At 36.4% G+C, this 12767-nt stretch overlaps 2 protein-coding genes across 6 annotated transcripts in view; one reads left to right on the top strand and one right to left on the bottom strand.

The window, feature by feature from the left end:
* Togaram1 (TOG array regulator of axonemal microtubules 1) overlaps nucleotides 1–6739 on the bottom strand; it is an 86128-nt gene extending 79389 nt beyond the window's left edge. For all 4 annotated transcript variants that reach the window (XM_048798627.1, XM_015491207.2, XM_015491198.2 and 1 more), the window contains exon 1: nucleotides 4447–6739. In XM_048798627.1, the coding sequence (XP_048654584.1) occupies nucleotides 4447–6492 (2046 nt within the window). In that variant the 5' untranslated portion in view covers nucleotides 6493–6739. The remainder of the gene's footprint in view (nucleotides 1–4446) is intronic.
* Nucleotides 6740–6941: 202 nt separating this feature from the next.
* Klhl28 (kelch like family member 28) overlaps nucleotides 6942–12767 on the top strand; it is a 38166-nt gene continuing 32340 nt past the window's right edge. Inside the window, exon 1 of one of the 2 annotated variants that reach the window (XM_015491233.2) lies at nucleotides 6942–7076. The gene's annotated coding sequence lies outside the window, so the exon portion shown is untranslated. The remainder of the gene's footprint in view (nucleotides 7077–12767) is intronic. The other variant, XM_048798634.1, reaches the window with a different exon arrangement.

Here is a 12767-nt window from a genome sequence, read left to right on the forward strand (position 1 = left end):
GGGGGAAACTGAAAAAAAAAAAAAAAAAAATGCCACACTGTGCCCCATGAGTATGTACAATTACTATGTGCCAATTTTATACATATACATATATATATACATATATATATGATTAAAAATAAAGTAAAATGGAAACAAAATAAATACAATTTATAATTTAAAAAAAAGAAAATCAAAAGGCTAAAAGTTGTTTTGAAAAGATTAATAAAATTAATAAACCTTCAGTAAATCTAACTAAGAAAAAAAGGAGACATAAATTATTAATATCAAAAATGAAGGTGAGAACATCAGTACATCTCACACAGACATTACAGCAGTACTATGAACAAATCTGTGCTCACAAATCTGATAACCTAGATGAAATGGAACAATCTTTCTTGAAATGACAGAACTCATACAGGAAGAATACAAAACCAGGACTATGATTTTAAAGACATTAAGTGAATAATCACCTTCCAAACTAGAAAGCACCAAGATCAGCTGAGTTTACTAGTGAATTCTAAACACTTAAGGAAGAAATTAGACAAATTTTGTACAATTTCATTCAGAAGATAGAAGCAGAAGGAATACTTCCTACCTCATTTTATGAGGCCAACATATGTATTATATGATCTCAACTATATGAAATTCAGAAAAAGGCAAAAATTATGGAAATAGTAAAAAGACTAGGGGTTGTCAGGGGAAGGAGGAAGGATGAACATTCACAGCATAAAGGATTTTTAGGGCAATGAAACCATTCTTTTTGCTACTCATAGGCACATTTGTCAAATCCCATAGACCATACAACACAAGAATGAACTCTGATATAAACTATAAACTTCCAGTGATAATGATATGTTAATTTGGGTTCATTGATTATAACAAAAATACCGTTGTGTACAGGATGTATCGAGGTAGGTTATTTATGTGTGTGGATAGGGGCACATGGGAACTACCTGTACTTTCTATTTAAAACGTTGCTGTAAAACTAAAATTGTTTTAAAAAATAAAGTTTATTAATTTTAACATATATGCATATGTACTTTAGAAAAACTACACATATAAAAATATTTGTACATTTAGTCTCTGTCCTTTCAACTGAGATAATTCTCAGTGTAGTTTTATAGACCATTTAAAAAAATTTTTTTTAGTTGAAGATGGACACAATACCTTTATTTAATTTATTTATTTATACGTGGTGCTGAGGATTGAACACAGTGCTAGGCAAGTGCTCTCCACTGAGCCACAACCTCAGCCCTTTAAGAAAGGAATGATAACTTGATTTCTGGGACAAATTTTAATTTTACACAGCATCTTTCAAATACAAAATACATCTACAAAAGCATGTCAGAAATGCACTTACTTTCTGATTCTTGTAAATTGGGCCAGCACCAGAATCTTAATATACACACTGACATCTTGAACTTGACACATAATAGTCTTAAGATCAATGCTTACAGCAAATCAATAGCAGCTCGATACTGTTTACAGTATATGAGAATAATCAACCAGATTACATAAATCTGAAAAACATTTCAAAAAAATCTACAAATTTTGGAACTGTAAAGAACCATTTTTGTTTCAGGTCTGCTGTAAAAAAAAAAAAATCTAAATTACATACAGATAGCCTCTGACTCCCAATTTTTCAACTTTATGATGATGCAAAATCAATGTCTTCAGTAGAAAGTATACTTTCTTTCTTCTTCTTTTTTTAAAAATATTTTTAGTTGTAGATGGACACAATAATTTTATTTTTTTATGTGGTGCTGAGGGTTGAAGCCAGTGCCTTAGACGTGCGAGGCAAGTGTTCTACCACTGAGCTACAACCCCAGCCCCAGAAACCATACTTTCAATCTTGATCTTTTTCTGAGCTATCAATTCTCTATTACCTATTCTTATTAATTTGCTAAGATTTTTCACAAATCAGCGTCCGAACACACTGCTTTTCAAGTCTGAAATTCACCTGGACCCCCTGACATTTAGAAAACTCTTACTCATTTTTCATCCCACTGTTTCAATCAAAATTACCCAGACAAAAGAATTAATTTATGAAAAATTTGAACACATAACTCTGGGATAATTATAACAACAAAAAGAACTGTAAAGAGGGGCTGTGGTTGTGGCTCAGAGGTAGAGCACTTGCCTAGTATGCGTGAGGCACTGGGTTTGATCCTAAGCACCACATAAAAATAAAACAAAGATATTGTGTCCACCTATAACTAAAAATAAATATTAAAAAAAAGAATTGTAAAGAAATCTTGAACTTCAGAATGTAGTTATTTATGGTATCAGTCTAGTAATTTTTTGCATATTGTAGGAAACAGTGTCTGAATAAATATAACTTGCTGGGATCTAGGGTTTTATTGTGGGAGAAGACAGATTCAAATGGGGAATAAAAAAAGATGTGGAAGAACCCTGTACAGTTGGATTTGAATTGGAGGTATCAATATAAATTAAAAAAATAAAAACAAAAAAGATTCTGTTCACTGATAGAGCCAATTCATAATGAAAAGAAATAGCAATGAGCAAATCTATACCATGCTTTGGTTTTTAAATACTGCACTCTACTAAGGCAGTATTAGGACTCTTGAAAAAATAGCCGATTCCAGATCTGAAGTAGGAAAAGTACAAAGTAATCCTGGGCATCATGTTAAAAAATGTCAAGAAAGTGCTCAAGGACTAGAGTCAAGCCCAAAGGACTTAGGAGCCAGTTGCTGGTCAAATAAGAGATAATTTTAGCATCAAAAAAGCTACATTTTGGGCTGGGGCTGTAGTTCAGTGGTGGACTGCTTGCTTAGCAAATGTGAGGCACTGGGTTTGATCCTCAGCACCACATTAAAATAAAGGCCTGCTGTCCATATACAACTACAAAAAAAAAAAAATTTAAAAAGCTAATTTTTTTTAGTAATTAAGAAATTAGGGGCTGGGGTTGTGGCTCAGGGATACAGCGCTCACCTAGCATGCCTGAGGCACTGAGTTGGATCCTCAGCACCACATAAATGCAAAACAAAGATATTGTGTCTACTTAAAACTAAAAAAATATTTTAAAAAAAGAAATTAAGATGTATGTAAAAATTTATTACACATAAGAGAATTTCAGCTAACAAATATAGAAGAAATGTTAGAATTTTTTCTTTAGTTACCCTTTTTGTATCCTCCCAGTGCAATAAATAATACAGGTGTAAAACCCTTTAGTGGATGTGAAAACCAGTGTGTGAAAAGTTGTTGGGATATTCACAGGGTCTCAAAAATATCGTCCTACAGATTATACACTAATTGTAAATTTTAAAAAATACATTTTTACAATGGATTTGGGTATTACCACTTTAAACAAATAATTAAGTTAAGCTTCACTAATAAGGGAACAGGATAAAAATTTGATGTACTATGAAGTTCATATTACATATCTCCTATGTAATATTTTTACTAAAACTGTTTATCTTTAATCTAATTATAAGGAAACAGGTAGATTTGAAAGGTAACACATTCTACAAAGCAACTTTCCGAGACTCTTATTAAAAAGTCAATGTCATGAAAAAAACAAAGAAACATAAATATGTAAGACAGAATGCTAGATAAAGAAGACATATTGGCCACATGAACCATGACTGGATCCTGGATGACAAAAGTAAAACAAAAAATACAAAACACACTTTGGGGACAAATGGAGAAATGTAAATGCAGACTATTAGATGTTACTGAATTGCAATTAATATTCTAAGGCAAAATATTAATATTATGGTTATTAGGACAATGTTATTCTTAGTAGATATTTTTGGAGACATTTAGGACCGAAATGTCAAAATGTATGCAACTTTCAAATGGTTTAGCAAATATAGCAAGATGTTAACAACTGGTAAATACTGGATACTCATACTCTTAGCTATAGATTTGGAATTTTTTAAATAAAAGTTTTGGGGGGAATCTCAGTTCAAATGTCACTATCTTCTCTACAGCTTTTTATGCTTAATTTACTTTTTTAACTTTTAATTCTAGTAGAATTATTATTAGTTTTTTCTATCTTCAGTAATTCAGAAATCCCCACAGGACTCTTTATATACTAAATCTAGTACTTAAGAAATTTTGTTAACTGACCTTTTCCCAAAACTGTGTGGAACTGGTTTCATCTTCATTTCCAGAACTTAGTTCTTTATCTGGTACCTACTAGGTATTCTGTGTTTATTGTATGAATCCAGTAACTGGCATACCAAAGTAATAATTCAAAATTGCAATCAGGTGTTGTCCACATCACACTGGGCCTCAAATTTAATCAACCAATGAATCAATCAAGTGGGAAGTCTATTAAGTGGTCTTATACTTGACTCGTACCATTATAATGAATACTCACATTAGCATTTAAATTAAAACAGTGTAACAAGGTTCAAGTAGTCTCATTCCTAAGTCATCACAAGCATATTTTCATTTTAATTTCTTTCAGTTCAAATCAAGGAAATTAGACAAGCATACCTGCTCTATATCCTTGGAATTGGAGGTCTGGTTTTCTCCAAGAACTCCAGGCTGCTCATTTTCCCACGGTAATTTATTTTTTCCTTTTCCTGCACTTAATACCCTCCGGGTACAGACAGTTGGACTGTAAGATCCATACATTTGCATGCTATCCCTTGTGTGATCACCACAGAGACAGTGTGCACTCTGAGTTCTGTTACCAGCCAAAACCCAGTCTGTATCCGCTCCATGTGCCAAATGGTTTGACCTACCCTGAGCAGAAGATGGCATGAGTATTGCATATTCCACAAATCCGTGTTCTGTTAGCCTTGGTAGGGTTTTTCTAGCCAATCTGGCCTGCACAGCATTCATCACTCCATCTCCATTATCTTGCAGTTCAATAGTATCTACAGCTTTAAAAAGGATGCTGGTTTTACCTGAGCCCATTGATGATGCCAACACAGCAAAGGCTTCTAGAGCTGCTTGGCGAACCCTGCGTTTGCTATCTACAAGAGCTGGGGCAAGATCAAAAGACAGTTTGGGTAAGTCAAAATCCTCACTGGGATAAGTCAGGAGGGAGCAGATGCAGATGTTCACCACCTCCTCTCTTACTCTGGAATGCTTATGTTTAAGATGTTCCAGGAGTAAACAAAGCACCTGTTGAGGACCTACTTCTTTCATTAGCTTGAGGAAGATTTTCATGTATTCCTGTTTGATCACCAATTTGTTGTCTGCTAGTACTTTGACAGAAGCTGCTATAACTGGTCCTAAGAACTGTTGGACTTGCTCTCCAAGACGAATAACTAGTAAATGCAGGACCTGAAGTGTGCTATGGACCACTTTGAAGTTAGAATCGTCTAACAAATTATACAACAAGCTAATGAAACCAACAAGACTAGAATGAGGGGTAGAGCTAGGGTTAAATTTTCCCAGCACCTGTTTTAGTTCTTCAACGGCCTGAGTCCGGTTCTTATAGTCTTCCTGATCCAATAATCTTGAATGCAGCTCCTGAGGAATAATCCCAAATTTAAGATTGCTATTGCAAAGAGCCACTGCACAAGGGACAGAATCCTCAGGAAATCCAGAGGCTTCAAGTTCCAAATAATAAGGAACTTGACTTCCAAACTGGGACTCCAGGCGGCGATTGTAGTGTCTCCTCAGTGCAGATGGCAGACGAGAGATATAGGATTGAAACCTCTCTTGGCCAAGTCTCTCACCAAGTTGTTGAAGTGCAGAAAAAGCTACCTCTGATTCTTCTTCTATCTCCTGATCACCAAGCTTTCTGGCTAGAGATATTATTACCTCAGTGAGATCCAGGCCGAGCAACAAATCCTCAGGAGTAAGTAAGATGGGGAGCAGTAGTGCAGTAGAAGCTCTAAGTCGGCTATCGGTACTTTCCAAACCTTGATGTATTAGCGTTCTTAGCACCTGTCCAGAACTACGTTTCAGACATATGTGCAGAATCTGCAGCGCATCTTTCCGTAGAGCTGGATTCTCTTCTCGTAAGGAGACAACTAGTTGAGGCAGAAGTGCTAAACTAAAAGCTTCTTCCAGCTGGCCTGCCTCCCCCTGACCTCGGAGAACATCGGAGAGAAGTTGCAAGCAGAGTCGTTTCTCATCACTACCTCCTTCCACAAGCACTCGGCCCAGGGCCCGATACAATGCTTCCTTACGTCGGGGAAAGCCAAGTCGACCGCCCCGCCGTGGCAAAGCAGCCTGCAAAGCCTGGAAAGCCTCGGAAGGATCGGGGACGGTGCGCAAAAGCTGAAAAAGCCGAGTCTCCTCTTCATCTCCCCCTGAGAAACCACCTCCAGGCCCAGACCAACTACTTGAGACTGCCTCTGCCGGCAACAAGAGGGTTGAGGCCAGAGGTGAAGGTGTAGGGGGACAGGAGCCGTGGTCCCCGGCAGCTCCGCGGCAGTAGTAATTTTTCTCTCCTCTCATGGTGCCCCCAACTCGATTATCATCAGTCTCTGGGGCGGAAGGGCGACTGCAGCTCTGGAGGCGACAAGCATAAGCGGCTGAAAGGGGCGGCACCAGAAGCAGCGAGGATGGCGCAGCCGCCATGGAGGGTGGTCAGGTAGCGAAGGCTGGAGGGAACCATTGCCGTCTCCGAAGGGCTCGATGAAGCCCAGCCTTCCACTTCCTTCCCAAGCCCCAAACTGCAGAGGAGGAAAAGGAACACCTTGAGCCAGCTGCCAGGCCGCCTCCTACTCCGGGAGGCAGCCTTTTGGCAAAATGGCCCCCGCTAGAGTCCCAGACCCCACAGCTGCCACCGGGCGTAACCAGGAGCACCACGTGACCAAACCGATCGCTTCCATGGTGATGTACCCCGAGCGGACCTCTTGACCCGGAAATCGACCCGCCGAGATGAATGCTGGGTCATGAAGTCCACGTCAGATGTTAAGGCAGAAGTGTCCTGGAAGAGGAAGTCAGAACGTTGGAACGTAACTAGGGCGGAGAGGAGGGCAGGTGCTGGGGCGGGGGGGAAGGGTGTTAGGCGGAAGTGACGTTGTCCTTGCTCCGGGCGGAAGTTCCCCGCCCCACCCGTGAGAGTTGAGTCTTGACCAGAGCGAGTGAGGATCTTGTCCCGGCTTCAATTGTCCACGGCTCCACCTCCTGTGGCTGCAGGTGTGATTCTTGGGACTCAGGTATTTTCCCTTTGCTGTCCTCCAGCGGCGCAGTATTTGGCAAAGTTTTGCCCAAGTGGCACAGGAGATAGAGGTAAAGGAGTGGACGGGAGCAGGCAGGGATAGGCGACATCTTCTTATGCAGGGCTCGTTACCGTTGTAAACGCGTTACTCCCTACAACCCTGAATAAGTGTGATCCTTTCCTCCTCCTATCCGTTTATTTGTACAGGAGATCCCGACCAAAGCCAAGCTCATAGACGGGGTAATTTTATTTTCCAATTCCCGATCTTTGGGGACCTTATTCACCACGCTTTTCTCCCATGTTCCCTTTTGGTACTTCCCATAACCCTCTGGCTGGGGAAGGTCAATTGTTTTCTGTCACTTTTTCTTACCCCCATCACTTTTAAGTTCTCTTTAAAACGCACATAATCTGGAGATAAATGTTTCCCCTGTAACTAACCTCCTCCCTCTAGACGTTCTCAAAAGTCTTTTCTTCTGATGCAGTTCTTCTGTGGGACTCACCCCTTTCCCCGCCTCCTCCCTCCTCCAGCCGAACTCCCAGCAGGATCTTCAAGCGTCTCTGCAGCCTTTCAGTCTCCTAGAGACAGAGATTGCAAAGACAATTTCAGTAGCGATGGAAGTTCTTGTCATCACGGTCCTAAGAGAATTCTTCCCTGTGGATTTAGGATTGGTAGATATTTCTTTGTTTTAGGCGAACTGAGAATTTGATATGCATTTTGTCCTTGGAAATGAAACTTAAGTAGATTGAAGAGCTGGAATGTCTTGGTATGAGGCTGAATATTTCAGAGTGTGGAAGAGCGATGTTTTATTTTATTTAATTTTTTATGTGATGCTGAGGATTGAACCCAGTGCCTCACACATACTAGGCAAGTGTTCTGCCACTGAGCTTACAGCCCCAGCCCAGAGAGAGACATTTTTAAAGAAATAATACAATTACTTTTGAATAACCTAATGAAAAAACTCAGTTATAATTTGAAGTCCAAAATTTATACACTTTAAAGTATTGCTGCCTTGTTCTGTATCGGATGGAATATCCCAAATAATTTTTAAAATCCTAGAATAATTTAGCATATATGCTAAACCATGTTGTAATGTTTCTGGCTGATGCAAGTTCAGAAATTATTTCTGAATTTTGCCTTATAGCACAATTTGCATATCATAATTTTTTTTTCCCCTTTGGGAGAAGGAGGCTACATAAATATGTATCCTATGTTTTGGTTTAAATTCAAAGTGGTTACTTCCTTAGTCATTTTGATGTATAAACGAATCTGCCTAGATTTCAGTTAACCAAAAGAATCTTTCTGCCCTTTTTCTTTTTTAGGCACAGAGTTAGGGCATAGTAGTGAACACCAAGATATGATTGTAGCAGTTGTCAGTGAAAATGTCTGGTTTTCATGTTTCTAGTCTAAGAAACTCAAATGTATCTTTTTATTCTTGTATGCTCAGCCTTCAGGAAGCTAGTCCAAATGAAGGGAAAGGAGAATGATGTAAAACAAGTTAGAATGTACACAGTAGAATGCCAGTTGGAATAGAAGATAATCCTTTCCACTGATAAGAATTTTCGGTTTGATAATCCAGTGCATTCTGCTATATCCAAGATTTTGGGAAGCCAGGTTAATAACTAGAGATTTTATGGTAATCACCGAATCATAGAAAAAGAAATTGGAAGCTCTTGAATAATATTTCATAATCAGTTATGGTAGAAGCTTAAGAATTATTCCTTTTTGGGGCCAGGGTTGTGGCTCATTGGCAGAGCACTTGCCTAGCCTGTGTGAGACACCTAGTTCCAGTATCACCACTGCATATAAATAAATAAAATGAAGGTTCATTGACAACTAAAAAATAAATAAATAAAATAAAAAGAATTATTTCTTCCTGCTAGGTGTGGTGGCCTATACCTGTAATCCCAGCATATTGGGAAGCTGAGGGAGGAGGATCATAGGTTCAAAGCCAGCTTTAGTAACTTAGTGAGATCCTGTCTCAACATAAAAAATTAAGAGCTTAGTTATAAAGTGCTCTTGGGTTCAATCCCCAGTACCCACTCCCCTAAAAAAGTACCCCTTCCCTCAATAAAGAATACTTTTTAGAGGTTTTGGACACTTAAATTTAAATCAAGCAGTTGTCATGTCCTGTTCTTGGGAACAAACCAAATAGTCTTTTGATTATTCTTCTTCTCAGGCCTCTGTAGATCAATATGTTACAAATTACAGTTTATTTTATATCTGTTACATTTTGTCTCCTTGATGAAGACTTGGAAGATGCATTAGTCTCTATAGTGTATGTTTAGGAAGTGAGATTTCATCATCATGTCTCTTACTGATTATCTCTTATGATTATCTTGTGGAATATGAATCTTATCCATTCAAGTTATGTTCTATTTATATCTATTACAGATACAAAGGATATTTTTTTAAATCCATTTTTGTTGGTATATGATTATACATAATAGTGGGATTCATTGTGATATGTATACATGTACATAACATTACTTGATCAGTTTCATAACCCAGTACCTTCCTTTCTCTCTCCCGCTTCCTCAACCCTACTGGTCTCCCCTCTAGTTTTATGAGGTCACTTAAATTTTTTTTTTTCTTTTGAGCATGTGAGAGAACATATGACCCTTTCTTTTTTTTCGTTTTTAGAATTTGTTCTTTTTAGATAAACATGATAGTAGAATGTATTTTGACATGTTATACGTATATTGACTATAACTTATTCTAATTAAGATCCCATTCTGGGGCTGGGATTGTGGCTTAGTGGTAGAGTGCTCGCCTAGCATGGGCGGGACCCGGGTTCCACATAAAAATAGAGGCATTGTGTTGTGTCCATTTATACCTAATAATAATAATAATAATAATAATAATAATAAAAGATCCTATTCTTATTGTTAAACATGAGATGGAGCTATATTGGTCATGTACATATGACCCTTTCTGAGTCTGGCTTATTGGCTCATTATGATGCTCCAGTTTCATCTATTTTCCTGCAAATGACATAATTTCAGTCTTCTTTATGGGTGAATTACATATGTGTGTATATATATATATATATATATATATATATATATATATATATGTATATATATATACACCATTTTTTTATTCATTTGGTGATGGGTGCATAGGCTGATTCTATAACTTGGCTATTGTAAATTGAGCTTCTATGAACATGGGCATGCACGTATTGCTATAGTATGCTGACTTTAATTCCTTTGGAAAAATACTGAAGAGTGGTGTTTCTGGGTGCTATGGTTGTTCCATTCCTAGTCCGTTAGGAAATCTCCATATTGATTTCCACAGTGATTGTTCTAATTTACAATCCCACATTCTCTATAGCATTTATTATTTGTATTTTTGATGATTTCTTTCTAATTGGAGTGAGAGGAAATCTCAGTGTTGTTTTGATTTGCATTTCCCTGATTGCTAATGATGTTGATTTTTTAAAAAATCTTATTCTTGAATTATATGAGTCTTTTGTGTATTGAGTATAAAACCTTTATTTTGAAATGTAAGTATAGATAGGGAACATATTTTGATCAAATTTCAGAGTTTATAGTGAAACATTTTAGTTGTTTTATTAATAATATATCTGGAAAAGTTGAAAGGAGGTAGTTTAAGGATCCATTGAAAATTGCAAATTTGAATTAAACATGCTAAAATTTTCAGTTTCAAAAATGATTAATGGATTACAGGAATATGTGTTACATACCTTTTTTCTTTAGCTGATTTTAAGCAAGGTAAACACAATTGCTCTAAAGCATTATTTTGAGTCAGATAATAAATTTGTTGGATGAATCATTATAGTTTTTTCTGTATTCTTAAATTTTACAGACACTTAGGAATATTGGAAATCAATGTGAATTCTGTAAACTATTAAAAGTTTGTATTGTTTAAGAAGTATTGTGCAAATGAAAGATATATATTAACAAATAATTATAATGATACCATTTATTGTATTTGCTACATGCCATGCACTGTGGTAGGTACTTAACAAATATTAATTGATTTAACTATTTTTGGAGGTTGTATATTCTACATTTGTGCTGTGGAACATCTGAAGACTATATCTACTGGAAAGTGATTGTTCAGAGTAAGAAAATAAACTCAAATTAGTATATTTAATTATTTGCTTAGAATTTTGTATTATTTGATTATATACTTTAATCTATCCTTTTTGGATTTCTATTCTGAATCTTGTTTACTTTCTTGAATCAAAGTTTTAATAAAATTAAGAAATTATGGCTCTATTTTTATACCTGTAGAATGAATTACTTATTTTTATCTAGTTTATATTATGTTCCAAAGCGTTTATGCATTTCTGTCTTGAGTCAGAACTACAACTTAAAGTGAAAATTCAATTTTTATTGCATTTTAAGCACTAATCTATATAAATTAACATCATTTAACATCTGTTGCAACCATTTTCAATGGACAGGGGTTAACTATGTAACTAGGAGCTTTTGCTGAATGTAGTAACGCCTTTGGGGACTTGCTTTCTTCTGTGTTATTTCTGAATCCATGATATAATGATTTCTGTTATGACAGACTTCTAATTTTACAGTTGTTTCTCCAGATATAATAAAAATCATTCTCATGGAGCTGGGTGTGGTGGTGAATGCCTGTAATCCCAGTGACTAGGGATCCTGAGGCAGGAGGATTCAAAGTTCTAGAGGGCCCCAAGCAAATTAGTGAGACCCTAAAAAATAAAATTAAAAGGGCTGGGAATGTGGCTTGGGATGCACGTCCTTGTGTTCAATTCCTGAACCAAAATAAAACAAAAAACCAATACCATGAAAAAGGAAAGATATGCCAAATTGTTCCATTGGTTCATTTCTCTGAGGGAAGTTGAACTATAGGAAAGATATTTAAGAAAAGAGCAGTTATGGTAAAATATTCTCCTAATTTTATAAATCATGTTCTTTATATAAAACATGTATGCATTTTGTTTAAGAAATCCTCATTTCTTTTCACTCTTTGCTCTAGATCTATATTTATATGGTAGAAGATAATTGCCTCCCAACTAATTTTAGCACCACTGCTTTTGTGGCTTAGATATCAATTAAGTAGGTGGATACTAAACTCACAGCTTAGCCTTATAATCTTGGTTTTAGAACCTAAAATTGTGAAGTCATTATAGACTATGGAAAGTTTGATTTTATTTTAATTTTACCAAAATTGTGTATATTTATACATAACTAAGTAAAATATAATACTATATATACATAATATACTACATATAATATATGTTATATAAAATATAATACTTTCTTAAATTTTTTCAGATAGATTTTTTTTTTCAATATTGACTAATCCAGTTACTTAGATTTGGAGTACTTTATGTAAATCTTAGACATAAGTGCCTTTTTATTGTGTGTGTGTGTGTGTGTGTGTGTGTGTGTATATATATATATATATATGTGTGTGTGTGTGTGTGTGTGTAAGTTTTAGATGCACACAACACCTTTATTTTGTTTATTGACATTATACAGTGCTGAGGATCGAACCCAGGGCCTCACACATGCTAGGCAAGCCCTCTACCACTGAGCTACAACCAGCCCTTAGATATAAATGTTATGATACCAAAATTAAGACCAAAAAAGATGACAGATATGTGTGGGAGCCTGCTATATCAAATTTGTTATTATGCAAATCGCTGAAGGAAATAATTATTCCATGGATCCCTCTTTATTT

This window comes from Marmota marmota, unplaced genomic scaffold, assembly GCF_001458135.2.
Source record: "Marmota marmota marmota unplaced genomic scaffold, marMar, whole genome shotgun sequence".
Classification (NCBI taxonomy): Eukaryota; Metazoa; Chordata; class Mammalia; order Rodentia; family Sciuridae; genus Marmota; species Marmota marmota.